Genomic DNA, 15,765 nt, shown 5'->3' on the forward strand with positions numbered 1-15,765 from the left:
CCCCCCGCTTCCCCCACGCCGTGGTTACCAGTAAACCTTCCTCCTCAGGCTCCGCGGACGCGACGCCATCTTGGGCGGCCCGCCGGCATCACCTGACTACACCCCCCCCACCGCCCGCCGCGGCTGTTCTTCCCTCTCAGGAGGCGGCAGCGGCGGGTGCTGAGGGGCGATTCGCCCCCGCCCCCGGCAGCGGCTGTTTATTAAACCGGTCGCGTTCCGGCTACGCGGGGGCTGACCCGGGAGCAGGAAGTACCGGCGGCTCCTCCCTTTGCCCTCCCGCTCCCCTCCTCCTCCTCGCCCATGTCCATTCCAAGATGGCCGGTAAGTGGGGCCGCCGGGCGGGCTGGCGGGCGGGTGCGGGGCGCTGGGGCGGCTCACCCGGGGCTGCCGCCGTCCTCGCTGTAGCCCTCCGAAACCAACCCCCCGGTGTCTCTCTTCTGTTTTTGTTTGTAGGGATCCCTTTGTATTTTGTGGATTTGCAGGATGACTTAGATGATTGTGAGTAACTGTTTTTTATTTTTCTGCTCCCTACTTAGGCCCTCCCCCGCTTCCCCACCCCGGGGTCCTTCTGCCGCTCTCTCTCCCTCTCCGCGTTTTTATCCCGGTTAGGGTGAGGGGAGGATTTTGAGGCTGTTTGTTCTGGTAGGTGAAGGCTTACAGGGCGTTAGGGCTGGCGAGTTCAGAGCGTATTTGTGCGCGGTGCTGACAGGGGAAGCGGGCTCGCTCCCTCCCTCGGCTGCGGGCCCTCGCCTCACCTGGCGCCTTTCACAAGCCTTTAAGTGCTGGCTGGGATGGGGCAGCCTCCTGAAGCGGGGGTTTTGGGGGGGGGGGCAGCCGCCGTCCCGCCGGGGAAGGAGGACCCGCTCGGCGGGAGGCAGGCCCGGGGCGGCGTCTGGAAACCGGCCTTCCGAGGGACCGTCCCCGCCGTTTCAAATGGCCGCTGAACTGCTGGATTCGGTGTAAACAGCACCTCCAGCAATGGCCCGTGATGAGTCTGTGGGAAGGGGAGAGGGGTCCTGGCGGCGGTGCTTCAGGGGATTAGCTCCGCTGTTGTTGTCGGTGGAAATTAGCCTGGAGTAGCCGAGGGAGTTCCTAGCTGCGGTAGCTCAAATGGGTGAGACTTTTAAATGCTGTCGAGGCTGCTAAGGACGCCGTGTGTTTTGCTGTTCCTGCACCCCTGCAGCAGAGGCGCTCGGTAGGACGTGGCTGCGTCCGCACCTGGGCCGCGGGAATAGAAGAAAAACCGCCGTTGTGTGTACTCGGAAGCCGGTGGCTTTAGGTTAAGTACCGTGTTGTAGGTCCTAGACCAGGCAACAGCTCCACCTCAAGCTGGTATAGTCCAGAACTGTGTTACAGGAGTGGAGCTGAACACCTATCAGACAGCTTGGTAAGAGCTGTTACTTAAGGAGATAAATCTTTGACTAATAACTGTATTAACTTGTACTGCTTTAGAAAGCAGCTGTATACGTGGGGTGGTTTCACTGGCACTTTGGATGCTGGATTGACTTTTCCATTAGAAAAATGAAAGCTGATACTTGAATTTGTTTCTTGTGAGAGACTCTATTTGTTTACTACAAGACCATTATTGTTTTAGTAGTACTTGAAAATGTGTATTAGGTGGATTCCTACCCACCCCAATCTAGCATGAATAAACTAATTTAGGAAGAAGGTGGTTTTCAGGAACACCAGGGGAAATGTTAGAATACAAGTGAGATCCAAAGTATTCCATTAATGGGAAAGACGCCCAGGAACATTGCCTCTGCGGGCAGGAGGTTGTTCTGTGGGATTTTGTCAGTTGTTGCTCTTAAGTGTTGTTGCTCTCAGTCTTTGAGGTTTCTGCATTTTACTACTAGGTAGCAAAAAAAAACCACAACAAAAAAAACTGGTGTTTGTATTTTGGTTAAGTTCTAGAATGAAAAGTTTGGGATCTTTTGTGATGCAGGTGATGTATAAATGAAGAGATTAATTGTGTATGTAAGAGTTCTAGGTTTGTTTTATGTTTGTATTTTTGTGTATTTGAAAATATTTTTAACATTCTCTTATACAGATAAATTGTAACTCTGTGAGTCTTAATGAATGTAAAACTGTAATTAAAAAGCACCCTCCTTCCTTAATACAGTTATCTATTTGAAAAGCTAGAAATCTAAAAAAACATAGTAAGTGTGGAGGATAGTACTTGAAATAGATGTATTTAATACATAGGGATTTAAAATTTTGGTAACATTGTAAGAAGTTGCTTTAAAAGAGGTGCTAAAGGTTATTGCTTGCTGCAGTAAGTAAATGTAAGACATTTGTAAGAAGTCATCACCTTAAATGAAAAAAAGCATGTATGTGTTGAACAGGATTTAAGTGAGAAGGACGTTAGCTGATACATTTCAGTGTGCTTATGCTGATTCAAAGACTTTTGCAGTGAGTTCCTCTAGCAGAAGAGCTGCAATAGTTGTTGCTGTAGTACCTTAAGTAAGAGCTGAAAATATCTTTCTTTGCCCTAATTAAAAAACAAGCAAACAAACCCACCACCAAACAAAACCCTTGGTAGTGCTAATGAATGCTTAGCTATTTTAATTCATTGGGTCTTTCTGAAATGCTCGCAGTTCCCTTTCCAATTTTCTTCTCTCTGCAGTAAGAAAAAACCCCACCACCACAAACAAACCAAAACTAGCCTGTCATTTGAGTTCTATTTGCTGAGTGTGTAAAGTGAAGTGCAAATGGTGGAAATAAATGCAAATGTCCTGTAGTGTTCTGTTATGGGTCTCAGCCTTGAACTGGGGGTGACCATCACTAGGATTTAAGTGTTCATTCTCCATTACTGTTCAGTCGTTGGCTGTTCTGTTGAGACTGTAACAGATTTGTCTGATAAGTCAATTAAGAAGTTTGATGCTTGTAGGCGAAACTCTAGTTTGAGTCATGAAGTTAATAAAAACGTTCAGGTAAAGAAAAAAAAAAGGTTTTGCCATAAGCAGTAATTAATAAGCTTTTTATATGGGTCACTTAAAATTTGTGTAGAAGAAATTTATCAGTTTCAGGATGAGCATAAATAAGTAAATGTGCATTTTAGAGCATTATTGGAATCTTATTTTGTGATTTAAAAATATTCTTTGATTAAGTTCATTAACTTGACAATGTAGTTAGAAGGCAGCTTTCAATGCCATAATTCTATTTGTGTTAACAGCAGAGTTCAGATGTCCCATCTAGACTGAGACACTGAGTGACTAGTCTAGCAAAGAGTTCATGATGTGTGTTAGGAAAATCTCAGTGAAACAAATCACTGAAACTGGATTTTTACTTGAACTAAATTGCTTAAATAGTGTTATGCATATTGAAGATCAATTTTACTGAAACAGTGTCTGTGGGATTCCTCTGAATATGGAGAAAAGCTGTAGTAAAATCTACCTAAATTCAGCCAGTACAGTTTGAAACTTTTTTGGTAAAGTGAGATATTGGATCATCTGGAAAAAATATTAGCTTAATTATGGCCTTTGTACAATAAAGAAAACATATTTTTAAAATTGTTTTCCCTTCTAAAAAGAGCGGGAGAGAAAATGACCTCCTTGAGCTCGTGAAATCATTGCACTCTGCATGAGTATTTACTGGTTTTGTATTGGGAAAAGTGGATAGTGATACTAGCTAATGGTGCTGATTTGCATAGTTAAATCCTGTGACCCTGTAGGTGTTTCTTACAGGCTCTAAGCAGCTTTTGAACTTAGGTCAAACTAAGGTATGGTGAACTCAAGTTCAGCTGTGAATGCTGTCACATTTATTCTTGTTCATAGGTGGACATGTTTCAAGCTTGCTTGTATGATATCATTAGCGGGAAAAATACTGTAATGTTGATTCACCTATGAAAGAACATTAGCTAAGTTAAGAAATACTAGTTCATTATTTTTCTGTAATTTACTTTCTAGTACTCTGGTGTATTCTGAACTTGTAAGTACCTATGGCTTCTTACTTTATGAAAAAAGAAAATTAAAATTTTTGAGAGAAGACAAAATAGATTCTGCCATGACTATTCCTTATTTATGTGTACTGAGAGTGTGTGGAAAAAATTTCAGGTATTGAACTCTCTTGATCCTGATCATAAGTAGTTTGCTCTGTTTTCCTTCTGGTCCTAGAAGCACTGGTGTGTGCTTAGGAAATTTAAATGAAAAATAGAACTACTCCAAGTAGTAAAATTAAGCATGTTCATCATGTTTACAAAATTAGTTCCAGGCGTAGTATTGTAGTCAAACTTAGAATTGATATTTACTTCATTGTCATTGGAATTGGTAGGAATTCTGAAATATTTGAAGTGAACTAATAAGAGCCTTCATTTTTAAATCATTTCTTAATTCAGGAACAGGTGGTCACTAGATAAAGTTAATGGCAAATGTATTGGTTTTGGTTTTTTAAGCCCTAATAAATCTTTCTTTGTATAACAGGTGGCTAGCCTCAAAAATAAACCAGTGAAAGTGTGTCTGATCTGTGTGGATTTTAAAATATATATATTATAATTGCATAGATGCAAGGATGGCCCGAGCTGGGTTTGGATCTGGAGAGTTTGTTGCAACCTCAGAAAGGAAATCTATGATCCTATGTATGCTGTGTAACTTCTTGTGAACTTTCAGTGATACAGTAGGTTTCTTTTGAAGCAGCGAATGCTGGATGCTACCTCTTCAGATACTATGCGTGGTGGGAGAGCTAGCCTGAGAGCACGTGGACAGATCAATCCCAGACAGACCTGTGCAATGCAAATTATATCTGCTTGTGCAGATAAATGTATTGAACCTGACAGAACTTAAAAATATATAAAGAGCAGCCACTAGAAATAATAGTGACCAGTTGAATGGAAATAAGAGTGTCAATATAATATGTAGTCATTATAAAAAGTCATGAATAATTAGCATATGTTTCTGATCATGTGGCTGTGGGTTCACTTGTAGTATCTGTATATACACTTGAAACATGAACATTTTTCTAATCCCACAGTTTTCTTCTGTTTGAATCCCATTGAACTTGTTGGTCAGAGCATATTGTCTGCAAGAACAGCAGAATTCAGAATTGCTTTAGTCTTTTAATTCACCTGCGTTCCTTGGAGACTGTGTGCTTTCTTAAACCAGTCTGCTTTTTATTTTTTTCCCCCTGAAGACCCAGGTATAACATCTTGCTCCAAGTATGTTCAGATGATTTCCTCTTTAAATGAGATGTATTTCTGAGAACATTTTGGCTTGTGTTAAATAATTGGAAAACAGAGTTTTTTATGTGAAATAGGAATTTTCTATAGGAAAAAAGCTGAGGCTTGGTACCTTTTGGTAATAGAGGATTTTTTTAATATAAAAAGTGATTTTTATAATGGGTATTAATGTAGTTTGGAGCCAAAGTTCATTGTGCCAGGTCTCAGATTAAGGGACTCTTTAGGGAAGGGTGTTTGGAATATAAAACTGGTAAAGTGAGAGTGAGGGTAGAGCTGAAGCTTAATTATGCTGATAAGGTACAGCCACTTCAATCCTGAAGAAATTGTTATATCAGAGATTGTGGAATTACATATACACATAATTTAACCCGCTGGCAGTTTGAGTGCATTATGAAATAATACAGACTTTCCTTTAAGATGTGCAGAAGCTTTGTACTGATTGGGATGACATATTGGGAAGGACTGTAATTTTTTTTTTAATTAAACCAGAATACTGAAGACGGGGATTATATAGTACTTTACATTCACATTTCTTAATCAGCAAAGTGCATTAGTGGCAGAGGGTGTTCCTGTTTTTTCCATTTTACAAACAGGGGAAACTGGTCCTATAAATGAAATTGGTCCTGGTTTGCTTTTGGTTATTTAGCCAAAGTTCTGTGGTTTTTTTAATATGGAGGCACCATCTAAGTTCCACTGCCTGAAGACAGGAGGTCTCTGTCTCTAGAGGCATAACCTAGAGTGCCTAGACTATAGTCTTACAGGCACAGTTTCAAATACAACCTATTTGGCTTGTTATTGTGCTTTCAAGTTGTTAACCAGTTTTGTGCTTTCTTTACTGGTTTAGATACCTAATGTTGTGTCCTGCCAAGTCAGAAACTGGCTTATTGTCTTCAGTGGTTGTCACTCTCAGCACATATGCTGGTTTGAGAGACTACTTGCATGAGAGAAGCCGTATTGGAACAATTTGCATGTACTTAAGTATGATCACAGTTGCTATATTATTTATGTGAACAAAGTGTGCATAATTCTAGGAGTGCTTCACTGGGAAGGTTGTAAATCCAGAGCAGGAATATCAGCTACTCTAGTGCAACTCTTTCTGTAGATTTGGTTGCCGTTAGGTATGTGTTCCTATATCCATTGCTGAAATGAGAGAATTTGTGTGAAAGATTTGTGTTGCAGGCACGTTATTTCACTGTCTTTGTTTTAAGGGTGAACAATTTTTAAAAAAATTTGGCAGCAAAGTTACCCTATTCCCGCTCCTCTTCACAGTCTTACTTTTTGCCTGTAATCTGTAATAAAGTGCATGTTACTGAGTTAGGTGATTGTAAGACTTGGTGAGGCAAATTTTAACAGTTGATGTGGTAATATTTGGTTAAAAGTCTGAAGCTGTGAATACAAAAAAGATTTAGGAGGAGTAGGCTTATATGGGAAAGTCTGTAGTTGATAGGTCTGCAGTAGAAAGTTCCCAGTACATTCACAAGTAAAGTAAAGTTGAAGTTTCTCCCAAAGCTATCAATCTGTCTTAGATGTATGGGAGCCAGTAACTACAGTGAGAAAAATGCGCCTTGGTAACTTTGAAACAAACCCAAGAATTTGCTGTTTTAAAGCAATACAGTTTTGGATTTTCTGTTGTTAAAATTTCAGTTTCTTTTAATGGGGCTTACTTTCCTTTTGAACATGTCAGTTTGTGGCATGCAGTTTTGTCAGCTGAGCCCTCTTAACTCATAGTGCATATGGTTAGTCCACTCAAATTGTGAAGTAAAATGTGTTTAAAGCCAAGGATTTATGGTGGTTGAAATTAATGAAATTTCAAAGCTTGAATTTACAGGTCTATATGCAAGTGTTGCTCTTAACTTCATTAGGTACAACCTAAGATTTCTTTGGAAGCAGTTTCCAGTGATATACAGATACTTTGCCTTTGAAGAATAGCTCTAAAAAGAAATAGTTATTGGTATAGTGTATTTTACACTGTAACATCTCTGACTCTTGGAATTTCTTTTTTTTGTTGGGTTACTCTTCTTGTGTTTCAAGTTGGGTTTGAAGATTATGGACCAGACTGTGATAGCATGAGGATAACGGCATTCTTGGATATTCCTGGACAGGATAACTTAAGTCCACTGGCTCGTCTAGAAAAATATGCCTTCAGTGATAACATATTTAACAGGTAAGGGTGCAACAGCTACACTTGATGTTATGGATGTTAAGGTGTCACTACTTCTGTTGTTATTCTCCAAAGCATGTGCCAAATATTATTTCTGTTTGAATAACTTTTGTATAACACTTGCATAAAAAGAGATTTTCATTCTTGGTTATCTGAATACGATCTCTTGACTCCATCTTTGTTTTGCTGGGATGTGGAGAAACTTCTAACTGGTATGTCTGAATGTTCAGAGTATCATAGAAGAGCCTGATCTTTTTTAAAGTGCCCATTTACATTTGGTAAGTTCCCCTTGCATCCCATCTATATGTTGTTGGCAGGATATTAAGGCAATTAATGTGTTGTTCACTCCACAGGCAGATTATTGCCAGAGGTCTTTTGGATGTCTTTCGAGATTTCAGTAATAATGAAGAAGACTTCCTGACTGTAATGGAAATAGTGGTCAGGCTCTCTGAAGATGCAGGTTTGAAAGTTGTTTGTTTGTTTTTTTAATTTCTGTAACTTATTTTACATAAGCTGCAATATAGAAGGCAATAACTTTTGATTTTGAGAAGGCAATGAGTGAGCTAAAGAACCTAAATAATCTAACAGCAATATCTGTCAGTGAAAACAAGATTATTTTTGTTGTTGTTTTTGAAGTATTTTGTATGGTAGGTGTATAAATGAAAGGCTCTTACCTAGTATAGCGCCCAATAATAATTTTTTTCAAGGAGTTGGTTACATCTGAACATGTGGTGTATGTGGCACAGAAGAGTTGTGCATTTTAATACTTCATGTGCACACATTCATGGTAATTAGGTTTTCTAGCTAGTGCTCTCATTTTATCTGATTTATTTGGGAACTGATCCCAAGTCTCTGGACTGTGATGATGTATGTAAGGCTGTTCTATTTTATTCAGCTTTCCTTTAAGAATAGGCAGTCTCAGTGGTGATGTTTCTTTGTTTTGAGTATTTTCATCTTCCTCTGTTGTGAAAACATTGAAAAAAATGCTACTTTTTTTCTTAAGGGACTTGCTCTTAATTTTGTATTTACTGATGTAGTTTTGACTTTCTTTTTATTACTAGAACCAACTGTACGTACAGAGCTGATGGAACAAATACCTCCTATTGCCATCTTTCTGCAAGAAAGTCGACCAAAATTCCCAACAGCATTTTTTGAATACCTTATGCCCATAGTAGTGAGATACCTCACGGATGTTAACAATCAGGTAGGAAAAACAGACAACATGAGTTGAATCATTGGAAAATTCTGTGTGACTTAGTGAATTTAAGGCATGAGGAAGAGATAATAGGAAGTTTCAAGTTGATTGATACCTAGCTTTTATGTAGTGCTTTCTGTTTATTGGTTCCGGCACACTTTGCTAGGGAGGTATAAATTTTGGTTTTTATACTTTCCTTAGGAGAAAACGGGAAGCTTACAGGATTTGCCTAGCAGCACATTGATACAGTCTGTTATGGGAATCATAACTTACAGTCCTGTCTTCTACTTCATCTTTTTGCTTCTTTTCAGAATTTGATGAAATGTCATTTAATGATTATGTTAAACTTTAGTATTTATGACTAATTCCTTATGATGTTAAAACTGAAGGTTTTTTTAGTTTGTACCTGTCTGTTCGTTGAAAACATGCCTTTTGTGGTTCTCATATCAGTAAATGTTTTTATAGTGATGTACTTTTTTGTCTTGTTCATGTCAATAGGTTAGAAAGGCAGGTCAAGAAGCACTGCTTATACTGCTAGAACAAGATCTTGTTGCTCAGAGTGACATTGAAAATAAGGTGTGTCCGATTCTGTTGGACCTCTCTGCTCCTGACAGTGATGATGAGTACAAGGTGGAAGCTGTGAATGTAAGCAAATTTGGAAGAAATCTTACATCTTTGCTTTTTTTCTGTTTTTAATTGCTTTTGTTTATCTCTTAGCAGTGCTACTGTAAAGCTCTTTTAGAATATAACAACTTTGTGTGAGAGATTCATGAGCATAAAACCCAGAAAATAAAAATTGTACTTGTATTCTCAGTGCCCTGAGAGCTTTACATTAATTGTTGAACTTAAACTTTCTATACCATTACTATTTTAGTTTGATTTATTCCTTCTCTATTTGTTAGTCACACTGTTGCGAATTGAGAGGCTTCTGTTGTGATATAGTTGAAGCTTAAGTGTGCTAAGCTGTTAAGCCTTGAATCTGTAGGTTAGTCATTTGTAGTGTTGAGCACCATTGAAACAATATGAATTTTCAAAGAATTTGAACAGGGTCAGGACTTGATGCACCACACTGAGAGGCTAAAAATTATCTTAACTGAATTCGAGAAGAAAGCAAGGTTGTCCTGACTACTGTTGTACTATTTATTAATGCCTTTGGTTAAGTGTAGAGGTAATTCAGGTAAGCTTTCTCTAGGTCCTATACCTTTTGTGCAATGAAGAAATCTAGGCTTCTGCATTAATGAAGTGCCTGAGGAATGTTTTTGAAATAGTGCTTTTGAGAATTGAGCTATACAGCACAGTAATTGGGAATAAGAATGTTATTGTATGCTTAAAAATGTAAAGTATCACGTCTTCAAACTCAGTAATAAGTTTTTGCTAAGATGATGAGGGGCTTTTTCCTATAGATGATTGATCATGTATTGAGTACTTGAACTGAGTAGTAACAAGAACAACCAATTCTTTTCATTTATAACAGTAATTAAGATGAGGTCCAGGAATACTGACATTAAATAAAATAAGCAATCAAACTTTTTGTGGTTATTCATTAACATACTTGAATTTTTAGTTTAACACAAAAAATCTTTCATTTTTTTTCTGAATTTTTTAAAAGATCAGGTTTCAAGAGACCATCTTTATACCTCAGGACGGTAAATGATTGTCAAAATGGTAGCCAAATAACTTTAAAGTGCAGTTGGTTCTTGGCAGCCTTTTTTTAATTCTTGTTAAGATTATGTTCTCCAATAGTTTCTTCACATTTGCTCTACCAGGTTTCACAGTAATGTTGTAAAAGTATGAATGATGACCTGACCTTCGTTCTAAAGTGTTTTGAAAAAAACATTCCCCGTTCACTTTCAAGAAATCAGTTGACTCCACAGAAGAGTGCTGGTGTCTAATTACATTTCAGCATGGATATCTGACACTTGACCTGTAAAATAGTTTTACCAGATAGATTATCCTCTTCCTTATTTGGGAGTTGGGTGTTGCTTAGGCAGTTTTCCAGGGTGACATCTGAGCACCAGATACCTTTTAGGAGTTTGAAAATTTGTAGGAAAGGCCTTCAATGATGTCTTCCTTAGGTCTTATTTAGCATTCTATTACAAAGGCAAATGTTTCTACAAATAAAGCTCATTTTTGTGGAGGTAGAAAGCTTCAATAATTTTGGAAAATTAAAATACAAGATGAGTACTGTTAATCTGACAACACTTGTGTAAGCATTAAACTGCTGGTGCTGCATGTGGAGCAGGTGAGTAGAAAGGTGCAGGGGAGCCCCTTCCTTTTTACTCTTACAAATATAAGAATTGTAGCAAGTTACGCAAGAAAGTGGGAGCTGAAAGGAAACATACAATCTGAAGCACCTGATTTTCACAGGAGAAACATGGGTCCTAATGGCAGTGGAAATTGGCAGTACCTCAGAGAAAGCTAAATTAATGAGCATGTTACTAATTAACTTTAATTATGCTGCAATGTTAACTCCTAAAATTTGTGAGGATGATTCTTGTAAAGTGTACATTAGCTCACATAGACAACTAGTTTGTGTTATTCTCTCTTTTCTCTTCTGTTGTATGGCAGACTTTTATTTTATCATGTTGTCTGAGCCTATAAAGGGCTGGGACTGTGCTTGTATTTAAGTATCTGAACAGTTCTGTAAGCCAAGGGGCTTATTGCATGCTTAAGCTTGAGATATTTCTAACATGCTTAAAGATTGTGATTTTTGTATGCTGGCTAGTGCAATGGAACTTTTTTCTTCTCTGTACAAAATACCAGTGTATGCCACATTGTAAAACACCTTGAAAATGCATGTATTAATGAAATTTAACTGGATAAAAAAAGACATGAATTATGTGCAGAAATGTTATCTTCAGACACAGTGGCATAGAATGATTTTAAATAAAAACTATAGTTGTGCTTCACATAAAACAGGTGTATGAAGAGACAAATAATGCGTAGCAGTTAAATCTATTTGACGGTAGTTGCTTGCTTGCTCTCGGAAGTAATTTTTAGGAGGAATATTTGGCTGTGCTTACAAGCTTTATAATTTTCTTTTCCTTACATGTATCCCCTCCTTGATTTTTAGATAATCTGTAAAATGGCTTCTATGTTGAGCAGAACAACAGTTGAGCACCTGCTACTTCCTCGTTTTTGTGAACTGTGCAGCGATGGGAAATTGTTTCAAGTCCGGAAGGTTGGTGTGTTTTCAGCCCTAAACCACTTAAAAATGAATTTGCATGTTGTTGTTCAGATGCCTTCCTGAATAATTTAGTCATAACTTTAACTGATTGACTTTTGAAAGGGTATGGAAGAGCAGTTTTGATTATTGACATGGTTATAGTTTCTGTAGTTCAGTAAAGAAATAGATAACAGTCCTTAGTGAATAGCTTTAGTGTAGCAGTTAAACTGATCTTGCATGTTTAATACTTTTGCACAAACTTTTTCTAAGCCACTGCTTGGTTATAGGATGCAAACAAGTTAACCTGATCTCTGCCGTCTTATTTCAAAACCAGAAATTCAAAAGCAATGCATACTTGAGACATTGTTCCTTTAAAAAAAAAAATTCTGGTATTATTGAAAGGAGAAATCTGAAAAGTGTAAGATTTATTTTAATTCATGGTCAAATACAAAAGGAAACTTGTAGCATAAGAAGTCTTAAAATATTTGAGTAGACTTAAGCGTCATGCAGAGGTTGAGCTTGGTCCTTAACTTAAGCTGCACTTGTTGGAATTTGAGCTGCATTACAGCATTCTAAATAAGCATATAGAATGAATAAATCTTATGTTAACACAGTCCTATCTTAACTGATTTCAGATTTTGTCAACATCTTTTTCCAACATGAGGGAATGTCCCTTTTGCCTTAATTATAGCATTTGTAATGTACTGTAAATGGCACTGACTTGAGACCTTGATTAAACTTTGCTTCAGTAAAGTACTTAAGCCAGTCTCAGCCATAGCAAAGATAGTTCTGTCAGTACACCTAAGTCCTGACCCTAGTATCATATTTTAGTCTGCTTTGGTTTTGACAGCTGCTGTTCAAAGTAATTTAAACTTTCATGTAGGCTTATTAGTCCCTTTTAGTGAATACTGAAGTAGGTGATGCTCTTCATGCAGAAACCTTTATTACTATTGCTTTCAAAGGCATGTGGCTTATGGAAGCTTGCTCTAATGAGTCTTTGTTCAGGATGAGTTAATATTACAGGATGTAGTTACATGGCTGACATTTGAATAGTCAAACATGTGCAGTTGTTACATGGGATAAATAATGCATAGTGAAGTTGATAATAAAACTAATGCACTTAAAAGAGCCAGAATGTTATTCATGAGTTTTTTTATTTCTTAGATTTGTGCAGCAAATTTTGGTGACATTTGTAATGCAGTTGGGCAAGAAGCCACGGAAAGACTGCTGGTATGTAAAAATCAAAATCCATTCACAAGACTTGTATTGCTCAGTTCAGAAGGTCTAATAATGAGTTCTTTTCTTATTTTCCCTGTAAATTAATCAGTATGCATACTTTTTAAAATTGATTTGGTTAAGGCTTTGGTTGCAATTATATAGCAAAACTGGGAATGAATGGAAAGTTCTTGTTTTGCAAAACATTTTTAAAAATGTAATTGACAGCCTATATATATACACACACATATACACTCACTTTAGAATTACTGACTTTTTCTTTTTATCCCTGAACTAGATGATCAGTCAAGTTACAATTGCAGGAAAAATAGGCCATTAATAATTCTTCCTATTTTTTTCCTACTGCGTATAGTTACACATAAAATTCTAATGAAGTAAATGGCAGACAGATAGTTTTTCCAATTTTTTCAGTTAACGTGTCTTTAACCTGTCTCTGTTTCTTCTATTCTTCACTCATTTTATTTTCTCTTGAGTTATCATTGTCTCTAGTTTCCAAACAAATACCTTGATAGTAAGTTGCTGCAGTCTATTTAGTCTTTAATTAGTCTTGGTTTTGCTTCTTTTTTGGCAGATTCCCAAGTTCTTTGAACTCTGTTCTGATAGTGTTTGGGGAATGAGGAAAGCTTGTGCTGAATGCTTTATGGCAGTGTCTTACACCACATCCCCAGAAGTTCGCAGAAGCAAACTATCTCCGCTGTTTATCAGTCTTATTAGTGACACTTGCAGATGGGTAAGTAACTCACTCTGTAATTGATACATCTTCCCAGGCAGATCATACACAAATAATGGGCAAGTCAGAAGTGCGCTGTGAAAGTTCTCCAAACTAAATTTGCTGGGATTAGAGTCTAATATACTAAAATCTAATCTCCTCTAATCAGACAGTATCTTATTTTTCCTCCCTCTCTTACTACTTAGAATTTCTATCACAGTTTTTTTATAAGTGTAAACACTTTTCTGACAATAGGTTGCTTGTGTTAAAGGTATTAGTTGAAGCAGACAGTGATGTCCTTCAAATTTAAAACTTTTTAAAAATTTCCTTACTATGATTATAGATAAATGCTTAATATTCTAACACCAGTTGCTTAGCTGTCCCTTATTTGGTAATTGATAATTGGATATATTTGGTATTAAATGAAGCTGTTAAGTAAGAATCACTTGGTTCTTACTAAAAAATTGAACAAAAGCTTTATTTTTCCGCATTAACTCTGTGGGAGTTGCATGAATCCTGACTGTTGTCTTTATACTATCACAGGTTCGTCAGGCTGCTTTTCAGTCTCTTGGCCCGTTTATTTCTACCTTTGCAAACCCTTCAAGTGCTGGTCTTTACATTCGAGAAGATGGGACACTGAGTATCCGGCCATCAACACAAGATGTGAATTCCAACTCCTGTCAGCCAAACAACAATATAAATTTAATGTCCTCTAGTACAAATGCTATGCTGTCCAGGTAAAATCATGGGAAAAATGTGTTGTAGTGGAGGGGGAAAGAAGGAAGACAATTCTTTTAATAGTGGCTCAGGGCTAAAAAGCTCAACTTGAGAATATAGTTCCAGAAAAGGTATGAAGGTTGAGGTCATACATGTGTCTGAGTGTAGCCACGCTATTGAAAAATTAACTTTGATGGCTTCACCAATTTTCCCTTTAATGTCCTGTGAAGTAAAGCATAGTGGTAACATAGGTTCTGTCTTTCTGCAGAGAAAATAAGCTTCTGTAGTTGATGCTGTCTTTTATGAAGTATTTAACTGAAAAGTGTTTTTACAGAGTACTTTAAGTTTTATTTGGATAACTGTGTGTGTCTCTTACCAGTTCAGAACAACCAATGGAAATCAAACCAGAACCATCAACTGAGGAGTCTTCAGCTGAAGTTAATACAAAGCTCTTGGTTGAGAATCTAAATAAAGATACACAAGCAGAAAGTTCAGATTGTTGTACCAATCCTGGAGAAGATGTTTCTCAATTGTCTCAGGGCGACAAAGTTGCTGCTGGTGTGCTAGAGGTCACTAAGGACAGCAGTTTTCCTGGAATGAACTCAAGGCTACAGTCTGCTGAGGACATATTTAATACTTTCCTCTACTGGCGCCCTCCTCTGCCTGATATAAGTCAGGATCTGGAGTTACTTCAGTTCAAGACTGAAAAGCACAAGGATAGCTGCTCTGTGCCGTGTAATAACTGTGTTGCTAGTAGTGAAATAAAAAAAGTTCTAGAAAGCTTACAGGAGCACATAGATGATCCAGATGTTCAAGGTGAGACTCTGTAACAGTAAAATCATGTTTTCTCTGAGCTGGTTTTCTCCTGGCCTTTACAAAAACCTTGACTATGTTTTAATTGGCTTGGTGTTCATAAGGTGATGAGACTTCCTTGGGTAGTAAGTTATAGTAGAAAGTTATTCAACAGCCTTTTTCACAAGACCTGAGTTACTTCTAGAACAGTTGGGGAAGTGTTCCTAGCTCCTGTTTGCATGAGAAGTAAATTGGATCTAACTACAAAAGGGAAAAAAGCTTGTTGAAATTTGTTAAAACTGTCTTTAATTTTAAGTACTGTAACTTCGTACTGTGGTTTTAGGGACAGAGCTACCTGTTATCAGCTGAATTCATCTAGTTTGGTTGAGTGAGAATGGCCCTAATTTCAAGTTATCTTTCCTTAGCCTCCCCATACAAGCCCGTTGATGAACATACCAAGTGGTGATAGCCTGTTAGTGGGATGCATGTGTTTCCTGGGCCAAATGACTCTTGACAATTCTGTCATCCATAGTCAACTCAGTTTCTTGTTCCACTAAGTCTCGTGAGTACTCTAGTGAATTAACAGTTTTCATCTGCCTATTTATTCATCCTTTTCTGC

At 37.8% G+C, this 15,765-nt stretch overlaps 1 protein-coding gene across 6 annotated transcripts in view; it reads left to right on the top strand.

The window, feature by feature from the left end:
- The first annotated feature begins 229 nt into the window (after positions 1–229).
- Positions 230–15,765, top strand: part of LOC104833065 (serine/threonine-protein phosphatase 4 regulatory subunit 1-like) — a 38,650-nt gene continuing 23,114 nt past the window's right edge. For all 6 annotated transcript variants that reach the window (XM_010569588.1, XM_010569587.1, XM_010569590.1 and 3 more), the window contains exons 1-11: positions 230–321; positions 454–498; positions 7,202–7,334; positions 7,685–7,791; positions 8,393–8,535; positions 9,025–9,171; positions 11,600–11,707; positions 12,857–12,922; positions 13,500–13,658; positions 14,181–14,374; positions 14,734–15,170. In XM_010569588.1, the coding sequence (XP_010567890.1) occupies positions 315–321; positions 454–498; positions 7,202–7,334; positions 7,685–7,791; positions 8,393–8,535; positions 9,025–9,171; positions 11,600–11,707; positions 12,857–12,922; positions 13,500–13,658; positions 14,181–14,374; positions 14,734–15,170 (1,546 nt within the window). In that variant the 5' untranslated portion in view covers positions 230–314. The remainder of the gene's footprint in view (positions 322–453; positions 499–7,201; positions 7,335–7,684; positions 7,792–8,392; positions 8,536–9,024; positions 9,172–11,599; positions 11,708–12,856; positions 12,923–13,499; positions 13,659–14,180; positions 14,375–14,733; positions 15,171–15,765) is intronic.

The sequence above is a fragment of the Haliaeetus leucocephalus genome, unplaced genomic scaffold, assembly GCF_000737465.1.
Source record: "Haliaeetus leucocephalus isolate CR32 unplaced genomic scaffold, Haliaeetus_leucocephalus-4.0 Scaffold273, whole genome shotgun sequence".
NCBI classification, from domain to species: domain Eukaryota; kingdom Metazoa; phylum Chordata; class Aves; order Accipitriformes; family Accipitridae; genus Haliaeetus; species Haliaeetus leucocephalus.